General features: G+C 39.5%; 1 protein-coding gene across 1 annotated transcript in view; it reads right to left on the bottom strand.

Moving 5' to 3' along the window:
• Positions 1-2,473: 2,473 nt before the first annotated feature.
• Positions 2,474-20,471, bottom strand: part of LOC108797314 (carboxypeptidase B-like) — a 35,406-nt gene continuing 17,408 nt past the window's right edge. The window contains exons 3-11 of the mRNA XM_018568895.1: positions 19,307-19,431; positions 17,413-17,509; positions 17,230-17,331; positions 10,592-10,693; positions 7,880-7,990; positions 7,713-7,803; positions 6,592-6,794; positions 4,397-4,481; positions 2,474-2,658 (exon numbers count right to left, since the gene is read on the bottom strand). Of these exons, the coding sequence (XP_018424397.1) occupies positions 2,474-2,658; positions 4,397-4,481; positions 6,592-6,794; positions 7,713-7,803; positions 7,880-7,990; positions 10,592-10,693; positions 17,230-17,331; positions 17,413-17,509; positions 19,307-19,431 (1,101 nt within the window). The remainder of the gene's footprint in view (positions 2,659-4,396; positions 4,482-6,591; positions 6,795-7,712; positions 7,804-7,879; positions 7,991-10,591; positions 10,694-17,229; positions 17,332-17,412; positions 17,510-19,306; positions 19,432-20,471) is intronic.

Below are 20,471 nucleotides of genomic sequence, written 5' to 3'. Positions count from 1 at the left end.
TTAAATGTCATATCAGTTAAATTGCCCTAGTGCATCAAACCCACAACTCACCTACCTCACAAATACACTTCATAATGAATACATTTTAAGATTTTCTGTCTAGGTCCACCTTGACATGCAGACTAATATGGTTGGCAGTCTGAAAGTGCGTGAGTGAAAAACCTTTGAAGTTCACTGCATAGAACATGTAGATGTTTAACTAATTCCTCATCATTCATCAATGATGCAAAATAATAATGCAAAAATAGGTCAGACATGTATCAGGCCTAGAACATTGTATCAGAGCTCATTATGTAGCTTACATTTACAGCTAGATACGTGTCTATTCATTGTCAATACATTAAATTAGAATTTGTCAACAACAGTCATAGCATGATGCTTGCATTTGTATTCCACAGTCTAGCTATTGAACATCATAAATGCAAGTAATACATGCTGGAACTACAGCTTAGCTCTCCTGCAACTAATTATTGTCAGGACTAGAGATGGGCTCGAACATCGACAGTTCGCGTGTTCAGGCTCCTCGCAAGGCACTATGCCTTGTGAAGCCCTGATTGGCTAAAGCCTTGCACCTGACCTGTGGCTTTGCCCAATCAGGACCCAGTACCCAGACTTTGCCCAATCATGGCTCACCAACTGTTAACTGCTGGGTGGAGCTAGCTGTCACTGCTAGCTCCGCCAAATTGTTTCTATGTTGCTGGCATCTGTCAAAACGCCATTCTGCGGCGAGTGTTTGTCGCAAACGCACGGGACAGTGGGCGTCGGTTTTTAAAAATTATTTCTATTTATTTTTTTATTTTTTATTTCGTTTAGTCATTATCGTGGACAATGCTGGGCGTCGTGATTGACGCTGGGTTACATCAGTGGATCCATTTAATTTTTTTTTTAAAATAACACTTGTCAAAAACTTGTCTTTTTTTTTTTTTTTCAAATAAAGGATTTTCTCAAGTCTGGACTCTTTTTTTTTACAATTTTATTTAACCCTTTAGTGAATGGGTAGGGCTACAAGTACCCATTACTCATTCACAGGGAAAGGGGGTGCATCGGGATGCCCTGATGTGAATAAGCCCCCACTCCCACAAACAACGCCCCAGGGCTTGTGGGGAAGAAGCCCTTGTACCCATCGGCACGGGGACAAGGTGCTTTTCCAGGGGAGACCCTGGAAAAGCACCCTCCCAGTGCCAATGGCATATGGTCTGTTATCACAGGGAGGAGGTAGGGCGCTCCCCTTTCCTGCCCTGCCAGTGCTTGGATCAAGGGTCTGGTTGGAAATTTCAGGGGGGACCCACGTCTTTTTTTCCCCATTTTTGGGGCTGAGGTTCCTCCTTAAAATTCCTACCAGACCTTAAGAGCCTGGTATGACTTTAAGGGGGAACCCCACACACTTTTTTATTTGTTTTTTTGTACATGGGGTTCCTCCTAAAATTCCTACCAGACTACCAGACTTATCTGGCCTGGTATTGTCTGGGAGGGGGAACCGCATGCTTTTTAAAACATTTTTAAATGTCATTTTTTTCTTTTAGAAAATTCATTTTTGCTGCAGCAGGTTATATACATCGTACAGATTTGCCACTTTACAGGCAGTTTATGGGGGCTCCCCAGGCACAATATTTAAAGGAATTTTTCATTTTTATTGTTGCCCTTTTAACCTTTAAAAACTGTTTTTTTAAAAGTTTTTTTAAAGTTTCTTTTTCATTGATTCATGTCCCCCAGGGCAGTACCCGAATCCCCATACCCTTTTTATGGACAATAAATTGCATATAAGGCTTCAAAATGGGGACATTTGATTTTTAAAGTTCTACCCCTATAGACTTGCATTGGGTTCGAATTCAAACTTTTCCCATGTTCTAAAGTTTGAATTCGGATTGAAGTAAACAGACTAACGGTATAATTGCTGTAATGAGCCCTGCTAAAGACCTGCGTTTTTCACTAAGATAAACCTACATACAAAGGCATAAGGATGCTTGTGCAGGTCCTGATAACATATTATTGGGTTCATGGATGCATCAGAAACAGATTTTTCTAGGTTGTATGGTGTTTAGAACATCATGAATCTCCATTCAAAATAATATGATGTGGACAGGGAATTACCAAAATGTGGTCAAAACACCGACTTAGAGCACATGTCAATGTCAAATGTTAGTATGCTCACTTTGAAAGCCAATTATTAGGATTTTTACATGGACATGGTTGGTTAATTGAAGTGAACACCGCGTCACCTTATTTGTTAAACTCATGGAATCTTCGATAAGTGGACAGCTTCAGCCCCTTTATTAACCCAACTCCTTTAAGTATAAAATATAATTTATTGCTTTGCATAATGGCAATATGTTCTTATTTACAAAGTTATGCAGTTAAAAAGATTGAAGAAAAGTTTCAAGTTCACCAGTTCCAACCTATGAATGCAAACTTCTATGTGTATGGCACATAAATCACATAAAACAAAGTGATAGTAGTCAATGCTTCTTTTTATTTAAGCGTTATTCAGGACATGATTAGCAATGTATTTGATAGCTAGCATTGTTTCTTCACAGGTTTCTACAATTTCAGATTCAGGAAGAATGAAGCCATATTTTCCAGTGTCGCGCAGCTCAAATGTGAAGGAATATTTAACACCGGTATCATATGCCCAGTCATCTGATCCTCCAGAAGAAAGATCTAAAAAAAAAGTAAGAAATAAAGAATATAGCACAGTTACTACAGTATAATAACTCTAAAAACACAAAGAATATTATGTACAATAATGTACCACCTGCAATGTATTCAGATACGTGGATTGATTCAGACTTCCCATAATTCAAATCAAATTACATCAGTTCTGCAATCTAGTAGTGATTAATTCCAAAAGAAATTGTGTAGTTTCACTTTCTGGTGACCTTTCATGAGCATCCCTCATGTTATGTTATCTGTTTTCTATCCACCCTTGTGCATAAATATGTCAGGTGAAGGACACTGGGCTCTGCTGCATTATTGATGGCTAGCATCTAATGCAGTAATTGGCCTAGGTCCTCCTTACCCCAACAAAACCCAAAAATTGCATGTATCCTTCATCTGCATTAGCGAATAGTAGAGAGTTGAAACTCCTGACTTTAGCAAGTGAAAGTAAACAATAAAAAACATGGATACCATTTTAAGGCTTACTATAGCCAGAATACAGTATACTGATCATGCAGTATACATTACAATTCTAATGGTGTTGAGTGTATGATTTTTTAAAACATTTTTTTCCACTTGTCTGTAGATTTTTCTTCATATTTAAATACCAACAAAGCTGATGGAAAAGTGGCCGTGACAGAAGTTGGGGATAACGGAAACACTGCCAAGTATCCAGTTTGCTGTAAATACACTGCCTGGCAAAAAAAAGTCACACTATTTTGCTGGACCACCTTTAGCTTCGAGTACAGTGCGCATTTACCGTGGCATCATTTCAAGCTTATGCAATGTCACAATATTTATTTCCATTCACAATTTTTCCCCAAGATCTTATAGTGATGATGGGAGAGTCCGACCACTGTGTAAAGTCTTCCCCAGCACATCCCAATGGGGTTAAGGTCTGAACTCTGTGGTGGCCAATCCATGTGTGAAAATTATGTCTCATCATCCCTGAACCACTCTTTCACAATTTGAGTCCGATGAATCCTGACATTGTCATCTTGGAATATGCCCAATGTGCCATCAGGGAAGAAAAAATCAATTGATGGAAAAACCTGATTATTCAGTGTATTCAGGCAGGCAGCTGACCTGCTTTTTGGGGGGGACATAATGTTGCTGAACCTACCCCTAACCAACAAAAGCAATCCCTATAGCTCTTACCTATTTGCTTGGCTAAATTCAGGTTGTGACTTTTTTATGGCCAGGCAGTGTAGGTAGCACAATAAAATTGTCCTATTTGTTGGTGTAGCAACAAACGTAAGTCTCAGCAAACTGTTAATGATGTGATAAAATAAAGAACATCCAATTAGATTTTAGCTTGGTATTTTCAGACCATCGACAGGTGGATTCTGCACACTGCTGTTTGTTGTATTAAATAAGTTCATATCCATATAGGTTTTTTATAGGCTTAGCCAGTAGTTAGTAAACTATTGATTAGGACACTGAATCTGATTCACTGATTTAAAGAGGTAGAGAATCTTCATACAATCAACTGTATAAATAGTCACTTCAGTCGAAAAGCAAATTCCTGTTTGTTTATTTTATCTGCACATTATTGGATAATTAAAGTGAATATTCACACAGCTAATTGTGTTAACATTTTCAGCTCCTTTAGTAAATCAGCATCAATGTACAGGGCTCGCTACTTTATGGCTACAGTCATATTTTGTTTATGGATTATGGGATATTAGGGCCAAACCTTGTGTAATAATAGCAATAAAAACACATGACAGATTCAACTTACAGATGGTTTTTCCTCCAGGTCCATAGGTATAAGTGGTTCCATACAAGGATGACAGGGCATTAACTGCACCTTCTGCAAGCGCAAACTAAAATAGAAAAACACATTGTTAACGATGTAATTCATTTTAAGTCACGCTCCCACCCCAATAGCCACATTAAGTAATGTGCCAATTCTTCTTTTATCTATTTATATTGTCACTGAATAGGCTTTGTTGCACATTCACAGATTGTTTTAAACATAATCTTACCTAACATTAAAAAAAAAACAAAAATGGACCAATGAAAATATAATGATATTGTCCTCAGTGACTAATCATAGTGCTTGCTTTCATCTTTTAACCAGCATTTAAAACATTTGTCTCTGAAATTAATTTAGTGGTGAATTGCAGCATCCTAATTTTTTTATATTTCCAGTTTTTTACTTTTGTTTTTAAGTGAACAGGAATCTTTCACCATTTAGGGCAACGTAAAAGGCTCTCTTGATAGTCAACCCCCATCAAACTTACTTTCCCTGCTCTCATCTATTTATTTTTTGCCTGCCTGAGAACAGAGTTTTAAGTCCTGTTTAAGCTCATTGCTGATCTGTGTCAGAGCTCTGGGCTAGTGACCTTCCTCCTGAGTACTGCATCATGGGAGAAGGGGAGAGGGTCATATGCTTCCCCATACCTGGAAGTATCAGGTATTTTCAAGGGATCTTGCAAATGAACAAAGTAGTCAGGGAATGCGATGAAAGTAAGTAGCAGGGGAAGGGTTATCAAAGAAACCTGTCAGTTTGACTTGGAAGGCAAATTGGCAGCTGCAATTTAATAAGCAGTGACTAGTACAATGCAGGCACATGTTCATTACTACTGGCATGAACTTGACCTGAGTTTGGTTATTAGTCATTCCCCATCTCTTAGATGTCACTTAGACAAACCAAGAGTGTTTTGGTAAAATAGGAGTACACTGGAATACATGTGGTCTTATTTAGTGCATGTAAGTCCTAATAGAAGTAGAAATATTCAGAATACAGTAACGATCTGACTTAACGATCTACAATAAACTGAAATCTGCTTGGTTACTATAGGTTTACTGTACACAATAGAAGGGTCTGAAGCGCTTTACCCGGTGTTCTCTCCGCGACGTGTAGAGTATCAGGGGTGAAGGGAGAAAAATAAAAAACAAAGAAAAACAAAAACAAAGAAGTGCTTCGTTGTTCTATTATGAGTTCTATCCATTTGAAGGTCCCAAATTCAGCTACCCACTCCCATTGTCTTTTTAAATCATCGTCCAAAAAATCGCAACATTTTTTTACTCTTAGGCCTCTGGGTGTGATTTTTAGATCTAAGTATTTGTGGAGGTAGGTGATGTTCCAAGGGCAGTCGCGCTTCAGACCCTTCTTTTCTGTTTTTTTGCACTTATACCAATTGGACACCCCGGTCCATGTTGAACAGAAGCTGCACGCCACACCCACGTTTACACCTTCCTCTCCCATACAGCCTAGATCTAGTCATACAAACACCTGGAAAGCTCTGAACAACACAAAACCACTCATCCCCAACCCCACAGGAGAGCGCTGTTATCCAGGACTTGAATCCTTAATTTTTTCCTATTACTGTACACAATCATAATCATTTTCATTGCTTTGTTAAATAAATCTGAGCGCCAATCAAACCGCCTTAGTGTTGTAGTGGAATTTTATATAAACCATTTTTTTTCACTTTACACATCCTGTATGTTGTCAATGTACTTGAATCTCCAGCACTGCAATACTCCGGTTTGAGCTAACTAACTGAATATTTTAGCTGAGCTTATTGCTCTAGCTTTCCATCAGAAGATGTGCCTATCCCCCAGTAATTTCGGATTAGAGCAAAAACGAATTATCAGGCTATTATTCACATAAGAAAGATATGCCAAGTTAGAAACATGCCTTGAATCATATATTTTTGCTTTCTTAGCTAAATGAAAAAATGTATTTAAATAAATGAAGTGACCTTGTGTAAGAAGGATAAAATAGCACCCATGAATCCACATCTCTTTAGTGGCTTTTCCCCCAGAAACAGAAGGTTGATATGTAAACCTTACACTACACTTTTTGAGATATGATGCATTTTATAAGAGAACAAAAATGTATATCTGTCTGTAGAGCTTTGCTCCCAACAACTAAAAATATGCGATTCTTTGACAATAATGCAATGTCTTTCATAGAGTACTCACCAGTTCATCATAGTCTTTTGCTAGTTTATGTTTGTAGGAGTAAGGGAACAGAAGCATCTGAGAATAGGAGTGAATGGTCAGGTAAGCCTTGATAGATGAAAGATTAGACCGGATGAAGTCACCAAGAGCTCTGGTTTCACTCTCCGATTCTGGAGTTGTACCACAATAAACCTCGCTGCAAGGACTTGATGTTGCTCCATTAGCTTCAGAGATGATGAAATCAATTTGACTAAAATTGTTTTATTATATTATGTATTATATCTACAAATATGTAGAAAGAAAACTTAGAACATTTAAGAAGGGTTTGCCAGAATGTAGAGGTATTAAACACTTGAAGAATCCTTGTACAAAATCACAAGTTTTCATGCATTAGATTAAAAAAACCTAACGAGCACTGTAAGAAGGTACATTTTTAAAGGCTTATAAATAAGACAAAGGGAGAACATTTTTTGTAGAAGCTATGAATTAATAAATACATACATAATATTAATATTAATAAAAAACAAATAATTAAAATTAAAGTGTACATTTGTAGTTAAGATTGGTTAATATCATCTAGTGTTAATGTACTTGTAATAAAATAGACAATTATGGTTTTTTTTTTCAATGTTTTTTTCTGACAGTAAACCCCATTGAGAACAATATATACTTTAATTCAAGCTAATATAGGTTTTGAGAGTATTGTACTACTACTATTATGACTACAACTACTACTTATATGTTCAATTCCTGAAAAGTAGTGGGAAACAAATATCTATGTTTACACCAGGATTTGACCCAGGCTGGGCTAATTTGCAGAGGTTCATGAATTTTGCCAGCTAATGTTAATTTAATTTATTACTAAATTTTATTTTTCCAGAAGCGCAGATTTATTTGTTTACATTTAATGGCAAAATATCTATCATTTTTGTCTTCAGCTGTGCAACATCTGGATTTTCAGTGGGTTACTCTATGTCCATGGGATACAGCAGAGTAGAGCAAATATTAAAAGTTTCACTTATCCATAAGTCCCCAATTCTATATTTTGTACATCTAAGGACATGCAGAGAAACAGTGAAGGATATAATACCACTGAACACTAGAAATCCATCCAAAGTTTGGATACTAGCTTGAAAACTTACTGCCCCATGCTGCAGCAAAATTTCTGTTTGGATCAGTACCAGTGCAGGGTGTATTCTTGTTGAACGAGCGTGTTTTTCTCCACATGCGGTCCTATAGCAAAAACTACAGTGTTTAGTCCATATGAAATAATCATTTATTTTTAACAGTAAACACAATCTCATCTTACATTTGTCCAGGTATATGTGTAGCCATCAACATTCAGGACCGGCACAACATAGAAATCCAGAGTATCAAGAAGGTTGGTAAATTCTGGATCAGAGCCATAAGAATTAACAGCCTTTTATTAAAATAAAAAGATAAAATTACCAAGTTAGAAACATACAGAATCATAATGTTTTTTTCTTTCATAGCTAAGTGAAACATGGATTGTAAGAGAAAAGAAGTGGCGTTGTATAAAGCCAGGTTCACACCTTTCTGTTTTAACGTACTTGTTGGAAAGTGTCAGAGCACATTGAAAACCAGACAAGCATAAGGTGCTAGTTAAAATATTTATTAAGAAAAGTGTCCACAGGAGCAAGCAAAAATCCTAAACCGGAACAAGCTAAAGTCAGGAGCCGGAGTGGGTAGTCGTACAAGCCAGGTCAGGAACACGGAGATCAGTGCTGTCAGGAACAAGCCAGGAGCAGTAACCAGAGGAGAACGTCAGCCAGGATTGGGTCATACACAGAATCAGATTACTCATAGGAACAGCAGGAATACACTAGCAGGAAACTCCCATCTGACTCTCTCCAATGATGCTCTCCTGTTTGGCTATAAGAGGGAGCCTGGGAGTAGTGAGCAACGTTACAGAATCTGCTCAGGGAAAGGAGGAATCATAGGTGGGTAAAATGGCAGACAAGCCAGAACACTGCAAACCAGTTAAGTCAGAACCCTGACAGAAAGCAAGACAAAGTGCGTGTTATCAAAACATATGTAAACCAACTGGTGTGCAGCATTGTAAACCATTTTTCAAAGAAAAGTATGCTTCTTTTTTAATGCATTTTCATGAGTCCAATATAAGTCTATGGAAATGAACATATAGGGGTCTATTCACGAAGCTGCCGAGGGCAGCCGAGTGAATGACCGATCTGAAGTGAAGTGAGCCGAACACTGTTCGGCTATTCACTTCAGGCTGGTACGGCTAATTTCAGCCGTACATCGGCTTGCTTCGTGTGACATCTATTTGTTAAGTGGCTGCTATATTATCTCAGCAGTTGTTGAGAGAGAGAAATTGCACTGAGCCAGAGAGACTTACTCTAATGGGTAATCTAACAAAGCTCTACAATAATAAGCTATAGAACAGTAATCTTATAAAATGAAAAGTCACCCAAAAATTAATATAAGATAAGCATTAAACACTAATAACTAAATGTGTGCTTCTAAAAAAAAAGCTGTGCTTTCCCTTTAAAATGTATAATGTATACATGACACTTCCTACCTTTTATCAATATGAACTTTGAACAAGTTTTACTCCATTTACATTACTGTAAAAAAACAAAACGGAGGGTTATTCACAAAGCTGCGAAAGGCAGCCGTGTGAATAACTGACCTGAGGGTCGCTCTGGGAGCCTCCCGCTCCCAGCCGCCAAGGAGAGAAGCACTGATGTGTCTTTTTTTTTCTTTATTCTGACACTGTTGTGGGCACCTTGCAGGTCACAAGCTCAGTTGGTGTGGGCTGGACACTTATTGTTTGTGGTCATATCATGTTTCAGGGCATGTTTCAGCCTTTTCTGCTGCAAAAACCTATTTGCTGCTACAGTGGGTGGAAGTAGGACAGTGATGTCACGGCACAGATCACTCTGCCTGTCCGCCAGAAGTGGTATTCAGCTTTGCTCCATTTGCACTCTCTCGTGTTACTCAGCTGATCTCTCTGAAAGTGGCCGGAGCCAGCCGTAAGATCACGGCTGTCAGAAGCAGGCTGTCGGCCGGCCGCTCAGCCAGCTTCGGCTTTCAGCACGGCTCAGCCGAGCCGATGCATATGCGTACAGCTCGACTGAGCCGCTCGTCCATGATCGGGAGCTGAACGGGCTATTGTTAATAGCTCGTACAGCACCCCTTCGGTTCTACTGAACCGAAGGGGTCCTGGGGCCGAAGCTAGCCGAAGGATCGGCCGAAGCTACGGCCGGATCCTTCGGCAGCTTCGTGAATAGACCCCATAGTGTGTTTAAAAGGAGAACTATGGGGTCAGTGAAGTACACTCATCCCTAAAGTTAGAGCCGACATGTGACATTGAAACTGTCACATGTCAGCTCTATCAATCGGGAAGTGTGCGAAAGCATACCGCCGCTCGCTCACTTCCCGATCTTCTCCACAGGGATTCCACCCTCCCTCTCTGATCCTCCCCTCCCTATAGATCTCTTCTAATACATTTTCAATGCATTGTGGGTGAGCACAAGGCAGCTTGCTATCCCATGATAACAAGCGCCTCACCTGGATACCTGACATGTACTCACACAAATGTCAATCAAGATTGCTGCTGTGATCCTTTCTATGCCAGTGAGGCACTCATCAGGCAGGTCCATAGCCTCCCTCTTTTATGCGACTCCTCCCATCAATATTACAAAGAGAGACACAGAAGCTGCAAACAGTGGTGTAAAAGCAACCATTGCTTAGATTTAATAATACAGAAAGCATATCCCCCAAAAGTCCACAACAATGATGTCACTGCAAGATACATCCTCATTGACTAAAAAACTAAATTGTATGATGTGTGTAAACAGATGAAAACGTATGTGAAATATGCGTCCACATGCATATGAGAAGCAATGAAAACCACATTGAAGCAGGCACGGTTATATGTGAATCCAGCCTAAGTAGGATAAATAGCACCCCTGAATCCACAACTTATGGTATTTAATATTTAAGATGTTAATTTAAAGCAATACAAAAAAGAACTAACCTCCTTCACAAACCACTGGCAGAATGCAGGAGTGACCCATTCTCTGGCATGAAATCCACAATCTATGAAGACGGCATTTTTATTGGCACCAGCTTTTCCAACCTTAAAAATAAATACATACATTCAAATATGTATACATAAGTACTCTTACCCTGTGATATTGTCTGATGTGCCTACACCACACAAGATTATTATGAAGGGCTAAGGGTCTGGAGGATCCTCTTGAATTAAACATAATCACGTTAGCCTTTAAAGTGAAAGCTCTCAGAGGCTCTAAATGCTTTAATTCCTTACGCCTGTCTGGACGCCGATTGCAAACAGCTGAATAGCCAAAAGGAAGTTTAAGTGTGTGGTAGATTATAAATTCATTCAGAGGACATCAGTATCAGTACCGTTTATATTGTAGACTTGACTGCTGGATTGGGGATCATTAACACAGTTACGTGACGTGAGATATCCTACCACATATATATCTGAAGTATTAAATATAGATTGATGGCCGGGGGGAGACCAAGAAGGTCTAGGAAGCAACCACAGAAGCGACGGCCTGAGACCCGGACTTCCAAGATGGATGCCGCATCTTCGCCGTCTCTTACACAACAGCTGCGAGTCAGGCACAGCGATGTGGAAGACTCCTCTGACTCTACGCACCGGACAACAGTGAGTACCGACTCCCCCGATCAAAAATCATCTGTGTCCATGGTCTCTCCTATTGAGCGTACAACAGAGGAGATGAGATCTATCCAGAGAGAACTCCCACCTGAATTTAATCCACCATGCATAATACATGGTGACCATATCCCGGTGGATATAGCGGATGATCACCCCTTACTTGCTAAACTGTCTGATCTTAGATAAAGGATTAGCCCGTACCACTAGACAAATCATAGCGGACATAAAAGCAGACTGTCCTTTTGGTGGACTATTGCCTATGGGCATCGGATATTAAGAAATGGACTAGAAGACGTAACCCTAATGACTGTTTGTTAGAGATCCTAGCATACTTAACACTATGGGTATGAAATGCATTTTTAGTTAAAAATGGTCGGTAAATAGAAGTGGGGAGATTAGAGGAAGTTCACATTCACTTATTAATGGCACGATAGGTTAATTAATCACCCAAGGATGGATTATGAGGACACAACTTCTAAAAATCACTGACACTTATTGGCATTGATGTTAAATCTCACTAATAATTAAACAATCACTCAAGAGAACTTAGTACTTTTTCACATAGACATTCTTCAAGGGGTGAAAGGGAAAAGAAAAGGAGAAGATTCAAGGGGTAACGGCACTTCACACCCCCGCTATTGGAAAATATTTTTACATGATGTTGCACCTAAAGGGGGTTTTGGGGGGGGGGGGGCTTGGTTGTTTTTTTTTTGTTTTTTTTTGCTGTTGTTTTTTCTCCCTCTCTTTCACTCTATCAGCGGGTTTTTAACCGACAGGGAGATGGGTATTTATGAGGAATATTATGGGTGAAATTCTCTTCACCCAACACGGGGGGATTTCACAAACACAATAAGTCCTCGACAAGGGAGGTACTAAGTTGAGGGTAATAATAACCTGAGTCCTATATAGGTAATGGGGACTTTAAGGGATAATCACAAATTATTTCAGTATGCTAGGTGCTACTATAGCGCATTCTATTGGGGGTTCCTCGCTAGCTAAAACATCTACCATTTCGGGCCATCTAGATAGACACACACATATAAAGCAAGTCATTGGGGAGCTTTCTTGGATCATCTATAAATCAGTTTTTTTATCAATAAAGGACTCAAGCCTTCTACAAAACTTGATAGATATTACTATTGGTATAGTAAACGTTATGTGTAAATATAACTACTTAACTATTATGGGGACAGAGCAGATCGTGGGATCAACTGAAGTTAAATCACAGTAATAATTAACTAATCACTCAATGGTATTCGGTACTTTTTACATATAAAAAAATTTTCTCAAGAGGGGAGGGGAGACAGAAGAGGAAAGAGGAGGGGAGAGTGGAAGGGGGTGAGGACATTTCCACATCCCCGCTATTGGAATTAATCCTTATGTGGCGTAGCACCCGAGGGGGGGGGGAGGGGTATCCCTTTCTCTCCTCTCACCTCTTTCTGCGGTTTTAACCGATGGGGAGACAGGGGGTATTTATAAGGAACACAGCAATATGGGGTGAAATCCTCTTCACCTCAACACTGCGGGATTTCACACACACGATAAGTCTTGGATAAGGGAAGCACTAATTTGGAGGTAATAATAACCCGAGCCTCATATAGGGGAAGGGGAATTTAAGGGATAATCACAAAACTATTCTAGATGCTAAGTTTTATTATAGTGCACGTTATTAAAGGTACTCCATTAGTAAATATATGCCATTTTTGGCCATCTTGTTAGATTTATATATATATGGCATCTTATTGGGGAGCTCTTTCGGTTTATATATAAATCAGTCCTTATTAATCAGGGATCCAAGGTTCTTTTCTATAGGACTTGGTAGATATCATTATTAGTTTCATAAATTAAGGATGTAAATATAACTATTTAGCTATTATGGGGATAGGGAAGATAGTGGGGTAGCAGCCTTAAACACTCAGACGTCCAGTAGGGCGAGAGCTGAGAGGGGAGCAACTGTGAGTGTTCTCTTTCCTTTTCTCTTGCCCCTGGATGCTAGATACCCGGGGTGGGGTTAGGCTGCCGTTGGTAGCTGTGCGCCTGCACTTGACTCGACCATAGGCGGGATCCTCTGCTCGAGTCAAGCGAGTTGCCCGCAAGGGGCAGCTCTTAAAAGGTATTTCGACAGGGCATCTAGAAGCCCTAAATGTTGTATGTTAAGTAAAATGTTAGTTTTTGTTTTGTTGTATGTTAATTTCTTTTTTATTTTCTATTTGAAGTGCAGTATTGATTCTTTTGGTCGGGGAGGTATAGGCTACTTAAACTGCCCTAGGTCTCAGTTAGGTGGGAATTTTCCAGAAATATCGAATGGTATGATACAACTACCTAGTCATGGCGGCAGGTTAAAATGATATCCGCATAGCTACACACAATGTGCAAGGCTTAAACTCGCCAGTTAAACGGCGAGTGGTCTTCAACCACTACTTGTCTCAAAAAATAGATATACTCTGTCTCCAGGAAACGCATTTTCCAATCAGCTATAACCCATCGTTTATACATAAACACTACACCCAATACTATCTTGCTAATGCGGTAGACAAATCTAAGGGGGTAGCTATCTTATTTGCCAGACATGTCCCGTTTGGGCTGAAATTAGAAATAAAAGATCCTGAGGGACGCTATCTGATGGTGAAGGGCTGTATAGGGGATCGCCTTATTACGATTATCTCCTACTATGCCCCCAATTCTGCTCAAATCCCCTTTTTTATTCATCTCCTCAATACGCTATCCCCTCATATGGAGGGGACAGTAATATTAGCTGGGGATTCTAATCTAGCTTTAGACCTAAAACTCGATAAATCCCATCCCTCGGGATCTAAGTTGAAACATCCTCCTAAACGTGGACTGAAGCTGGCAAAGCTTCTATACGCACATTCTTTAGTGGATGCGTGGCGAGAATGCAACCCTTCTAAGAAGGATTATACTCCTTTCTCATATGCCCATGCTACGTATGCTCGTATAGATCACATTTTCGTCTCGCCTCAGACACTTGTCGGCATAAGCCTGGTTAAAATTAGAGAAACCCTATGGTCAGATCATGCAATGGTGGTGATGTCCTCTTCATTGGCCCAATCTGCTCGAGGACCATATCATTGGAGACTTAACGAATCACTACTTAGTGACCCTGGGGTGGTAGCGGAGGTCCAGACCCTTCTTACTGAATACTTTTCTATTAATACTCCATCGGTCACCTCCCCTATTACCAATTGGGAAGCTCATAAAGCCACTTTGAGAGGGCACTTAATTTCTATTGCTACCCGTAAAAAACATCAGCGGATTTCGCACATCTCTAAATTGGAGGGGGAGATGATTGACGCAACCCGAGCACATAAGCGGGAGCCAACAAAGGATCTTCGTGACCGTATTAATCAAATCCGCTTGTCGTTAAATCTAGCTCTTACGACGGTGGCAGAGCGGAGCCTTCGGTGGTCTTACCATAAATTTTATTCCCATGGGGATAAGGCTGGTCAACTGTTAGCTGTTAAATTATCTCCCAAATTGCGTAACTACTCTATTCCTAAAATAAGATGCGCGAATGGGGCATATTCACACAACCCTGAAGTGGTAATACAGGAATTCAAATCTTTCTATACTCGATTGTATGCTAACACCCATTCGCCCCCTAAGCCGCTAATACAGCAATTTTTAAGATCTGTGGCACTCCCTATCTTAGACCCCGTACACATAGCCTCTTTGGAAGAACCAGTTACACTATTTGAAATTAAGCAAGTTTTTAAACAGACAAGAGTATCCTCTGCCCCGGGACCAGATGGCTTTTCAGCTGGTTATTATAAAACATTCGAAGAGATATTACTACCTCATCTCGAATCTTTGTTTGCGGCCATTGGTAAAGGGGAACCACTGATTCCGGAAATGAATGAGGCGTTTCTAAGCTTAATCCCTAAACCTAATAATGACCCGGGAGAAGTAGCTAATTATAGACCTATATCATTGATTAATAACGACATGAAATTACTTACAAAAGTTTTAGCCAATAGGATTAATGTGTTCCTGGCCACTTACATTCATAAAGATCAAGTGGGGTTCATTAGAGGGAGACAGGGGCCAGATCAAACTCGTAGAGCAATCGACATAATATCACTGCTAAAGACGGGTGGGGTGGTACCCCAAAGGCCAGGGGCTTGTTGTTATCCATCGATTTACAAAAAGCCTTCGACTCAATATCCTGGACTTATCTTTTTACGCTACTGGAAGAGTGGGGGTTTGGCCTAGGGTTTAGGCGATTGCTCCGGAATCTGTACGCCTCACCCTCAGCAACTATCAAAATGCAGGGATTTAGGTCTGATCCAATCCAGATTTGCAAGGGTACTAGACAGGGTTGTCCACTTTCCCCTCTACTATTCGCCTTGGCGATTGAGCCCCTTGCGATCTCTATACGGGAGAATATCAACATTAAAGGAGTCCAATGTGGAGGAAGGGAACATAAATGCGCCCTTTTTGCAGACGACTTATTGCTGTTTCTTACGCAACCGCTGACTACCCTGCCTAGTGTAATGTCATCTCTGGATGGATTTGCAAAGATATCTGGACTATATATAAATACAGCTAAGTCCTTGGCCTTGAATATAAATATTCCCCCCGAGCAAGTAGAAAAGCTCAGAGCTGCTTTCCCTTTCTCATGGTCGTCGACGTCGTTACCTTATTTAGGGATTAATCTTACTCCCTCATTCGACCTGTTATATCAGGCGAATTTCCCTCCTATGATTAAAAAACTGAAGGGGGATCTTGAAAGGTGGTCCCTGTGTAATATTTCCTGGATAGGGAGAATAAATGCTATAAAAATGACCTTACTCCCTCGGCTCTTATATCTATTTAGGGCTATTCCCATTCCTGTTCCTAGATTTGAACTAGCTGCATTTCAGTCAAGCTTAGTGAAATTTATATGGGGAGGTAAAGGTCATCGCCTACCCAGGACTACTCTTTGTAGCACTAGAGAGTCAGGGGGGTTGGGAGTCCCAAATATACATAAGTATTACCAGGCGGCACGCATGGCCCAATTGTCAGCTATATATTCAGCAGAGGAACTACCTGATTTAAAAAAAAAAAATCAAATTTAAATGAAATTAAACTGCTAGTGTTGATGTTAATATTGCATTTCCTTTTTTTTTTTTTGTTTTTTCTGCTCTTCTTTTTTTTCTTTCTTTTTTTTTTTTCTCTCCCTTTGTGAGTAATGGTGTGTTTTTGTGATTTTGTGTGTCGAAGAAAACAATAAAACTTTTGAAAGGTCAAATATGTATACATACACTGTATATTTATTTATTTTTTTCTTCCTCAGTTGAGATGATGAAACCTTCATCCACTATTTGTAAATAGAATGGCTACATATCTTATCCCTTTTTTATTTTTACAAAAATGATCTATATGATCTACGTATAGATCTAACTGACAGTTACATGTAGTGTTCCATGTGTGGGGCCCCTCTTCCTCATCAGCGTGCACCTCCCATGTTGCTTCTGTTTTGTTCTGTGTGAACTATGCTGTCTCTCATGATGTGGTGGTTGGGTGGGTACAAACACATTATAGAGATTGTGAGGTACTGGACTCCAGTCTAACTGTTTCCTATTGCAAGAAAGAGAATTGATATTGCTATTTGGCTATCTTTAGTCATTTCATCAGCTCCCAGTTCCAAAAATTACAACTGCATTTTAATGGAATCTTGTACTCAGGGAAAAATTGAGGCTGCCATTACTGGCCTCCTTCTAAAAAAAACACATGCTAGTTGCTTGGATTTCTCTGGCAGAGGACAATTAGAACTTCTGATCTGAATTCTTGTTCCACATAAGTATCTCAGAATGTACAGTATAGAAGCCTTTAAACAGCATGACAGAAAGCAAGTAGCATTTTCAAAAAAGAGTTAAGCATTGGAAGCCTAAATATTTTTTTTTACATGGGTTTCCTTTAAACAGAAGCTCAATTTTAAATATTTAAACATTTCATGATATGGTTACCTTAAGCAAATAGATAGGACGTCCCTCGTAGGAGGTTCCAATCTGTGAGCGAGTAACAAGGTCGGGGTTCTGCGCTGCAATGTTGGCAGTCCAGGCATAAATCTAAGGTTGAGACACTAGCTATAATTTATTTTCCATAAGGTGTTTTCCTGAAGATGTATAACAACCAAATTGCAGCCTTACCGTTTCAAGGTCATTGTACTTCTCATAGCTATGTACAGAGCGAACATTGCTGTTAAGTTGGTTGTCAATGGCTACTTGAACATCGTCAATCAAAACCCTGCACAGAAACAGGCCAGTATGTTATGTTGATACCAAAACTATAATATGTTTGATGATGACTGATATACATTTTTCAATCTGATTATTTTCCTTTAAAAGAATAATTGTTATAAAATGCATATTGCTTATTTTCCCATACAAATCTAAAATGTTTAAAATGTGCTTTTAGAAGAGTACAGGGCATTTATTAAAAAAAAAAATATTTTATTAAGTTGTGGGCACATTTAAATCCAGTGATAAAAGCTGATGTACAATGGATCACATTGTATTACTGCTCTCTGTCCTGTTATTTAATAATATATATGGTCCAGTTTAAAGCTTAGAAGAGAACTATGGGGTAACCTTTTTATATTTTACATATACTACACTCCTCCCGTGACCCAAAGCTCAGTATATAACGGGCTATTGAATTAGTGGCCTCTGACAATTGCCTCTGACCCGTGATAAAAGGTAAAAGTAACTAGGTAAGATAAAAGGGTGAAGAGTTTGGAGAAGGCAGGAGAAGTGAACAATCTAGGACAAAATAGCTGAACTGGAAAGTAATCAGTTATGTTGTCCTAGATTGTTCACTTCTCGTGCCTTCTCCAAACTCTTCACCCTTTTGTGAATGACCCTGCTAGTAATTTCTAGCTTTATAATTGTTCAATTATTTACACAAAGCAAATGCTATATTTTTTTTCACCTAAGTAAAAGTACAGAGGTACCTCGGTTCACGAACGCTTCTGTTCGCGGACAATTCGGTTTGCGAACAGGAAGTTCGTAAAAATGTTGCTTCCGTTCGCGAACTCTACTTCGGGGGACGAACAACTGCAGCCATTTTCCCTGCTCTGACACATGGTCATGGCTTCCTCTGGTCTGATCACAGTTTGATTCGGTTCACGACCAAATCGGTTCGGGACCAAAATCGCGGAACAAATTAAGTTCGTGAACCAAGTTACCACTGTATTTAAAAAATATTGTTATCTGAACAAATAAGCATGATGACATGGAAGTGGAACAAGAATAAACATAACATACAGTATAACTATTATTCTTTCACCAGTGTTTCAAGGCTGTACCCAACACATAGTTTTTCCTTGAGTTAATAAATGTGAATAAAAGCACATGGAGAATGCCTTGCAGCTCTGGGGCTTTGGTTTTAAGATGAGCTCAGGACTAAACAAATAGTTTCTAAATACAAGCAGCGTTTGTATTCTTACTTGAATCTTGGTGTGCCTTTGTATATTCAAAAGCATTTGGTGCACATAGGGGGTGTAGCTATCCCTGATCATATTTAGATGAACGTTCTTGTTCCCCAGAGTTCCCTGATCATATTTAGATGAACGTTCTTGTTCCCAGAGTTCCCTGATCATATTTAGATGAACGTTCTTGTTTCCAGAGTTTAGCTGTAAATCCCACCTGGTGCATTATCTGCATGAATATATATGTTCTCCCCATGAGGGTTTCTTTTGCTGATCTCTTTCCGAACATGCTATTTACCTGGCTGTTATGCTGATCCAATTGCTTCCCAATACTCTGGGTCAGTGCCCTTTAAGAAGCATGCAAATAAGACATCTTACTTTTCTTCAACTTTCCTGATCTGCATATTTATTTCTGCGCCGTGGTTCAGCAATACAGCCAGGCAACTGAACTTTCAAGAAGGATGTAAGCAATTGGCAGGTTTTTTTCTTTTATGACAAGTTTGCTTAAATCAATATTTAACAAATTTCATGCAAAGTATACATTTTACAAAATGTTCTCACTAAGACCAATGTCTATAATGTCATAAAGGTAGAACAGCAGTGATTGCACTTACTCAAACGGCATTCCACTTTGAGCAATCAGAGCTTGAACATCATAAGCTACATCATATTGAGCCCGAAAGTCAGTAGTCTTTCCCTCTTCGAGAAGCGAAACCGAGTCGGGAACCCAGAAGTCCAGCTGTGAGAGAAAACAGTAGTTTTACAGAAAACCAGTAAATAGGCAGGCCAAGTACATGGAAGGTGGACACTGGTGGGTTCAACCACTCATTGGTTTCTTATGTCTCATGGCACTACAGTAGACAGTCACAATATCTCTCTCCTACTGCACTGGAGAATTAAGAATCCAGCAGCTCGAGTGAGACCTTCCCTGTTTTACATTAGTTATGCTGGGTGGGCAGATCTTGCTTTTAGAACTTCTAAGACATACAAACAGATAGACACCCATTAAACTGTTCAATTAGCATGCATTTAAATAACACTTTAGGGTAAGGTTATCCCTAAGTATACCATACTCACCTCTGTTTATTCATCTGTCTATATCATTATACAATATCTGAACAGAAAGGCAGGATAAAATTAACCCACAACCCATCAGTTCATGATGTACCTGGAATAAATGTATCCAGGCACTCAAAGCTCCTGGAAAGTAGTACATTTGGATGGATATTAGTCACTTTAGAGACAGTCTGGAACATACTGTTCTTCCAATGCTAAGAAACCATTTCTGTGTGCATAAATGTGTAAAATAAAAACTGATTTTTTAAAAAGACTATTGAGCTCCTTTCCAGACTCTTGTCCTGTCACTATCGCTCTTCTCTTCCAAAGCCTCTTTTTGGGCTCTTCCGTCCCTCTTTTAGAAGACTGTCACTCTTCTCTAGTTCAACTTCTGTCCAGGCTCTCTGAGTCGGTCCCTTTTGATTCTACATTGTGTTGGGCTACAGTTGGGTGCTTTAATGTGCACTGGGAAGCAGAATGCTGCTGGTGTATCACATGGTCACACCACAGGCACTGTAAGGCAAATTGCTCCTCTCTCCTTGCAGTGTGTTGTGCTGTGGGCACCTTGCAGGTCACAAGCTCAGTTGGTGTGGGTTGGACACTGATGTGTCTTTTTTTTTCTTCTTTATTCTGACACGATCGATGTCAGAATAGGAAAAAAAAAAAAAAGATTTTTCCCATTGAAAAGCATTAGAACATTACTATTGGCTATTCAATTTGCAA

Source organism: Nanorana parkeri, unplaced genomic scaffold (assembly GCF_000935625.1).
Source record: "Nanorana parkeri isolate BGI_ZX_2015 unplaced genomic scaffold, ASM93562v1 scaffold1259, whole genome shotgun sequence".
Lineage (NCBI taxonomy): Eukaryota > Metazoa > Chordata > Amphibia > Anura > Dicroglossidae > Nanorana > Nanorana parkeri.
The sequence above is the reverse complement of the archived record's forward strand: the minus strand, read 5'-3'. Positions and strand labels throughout refer to the sequence as shown.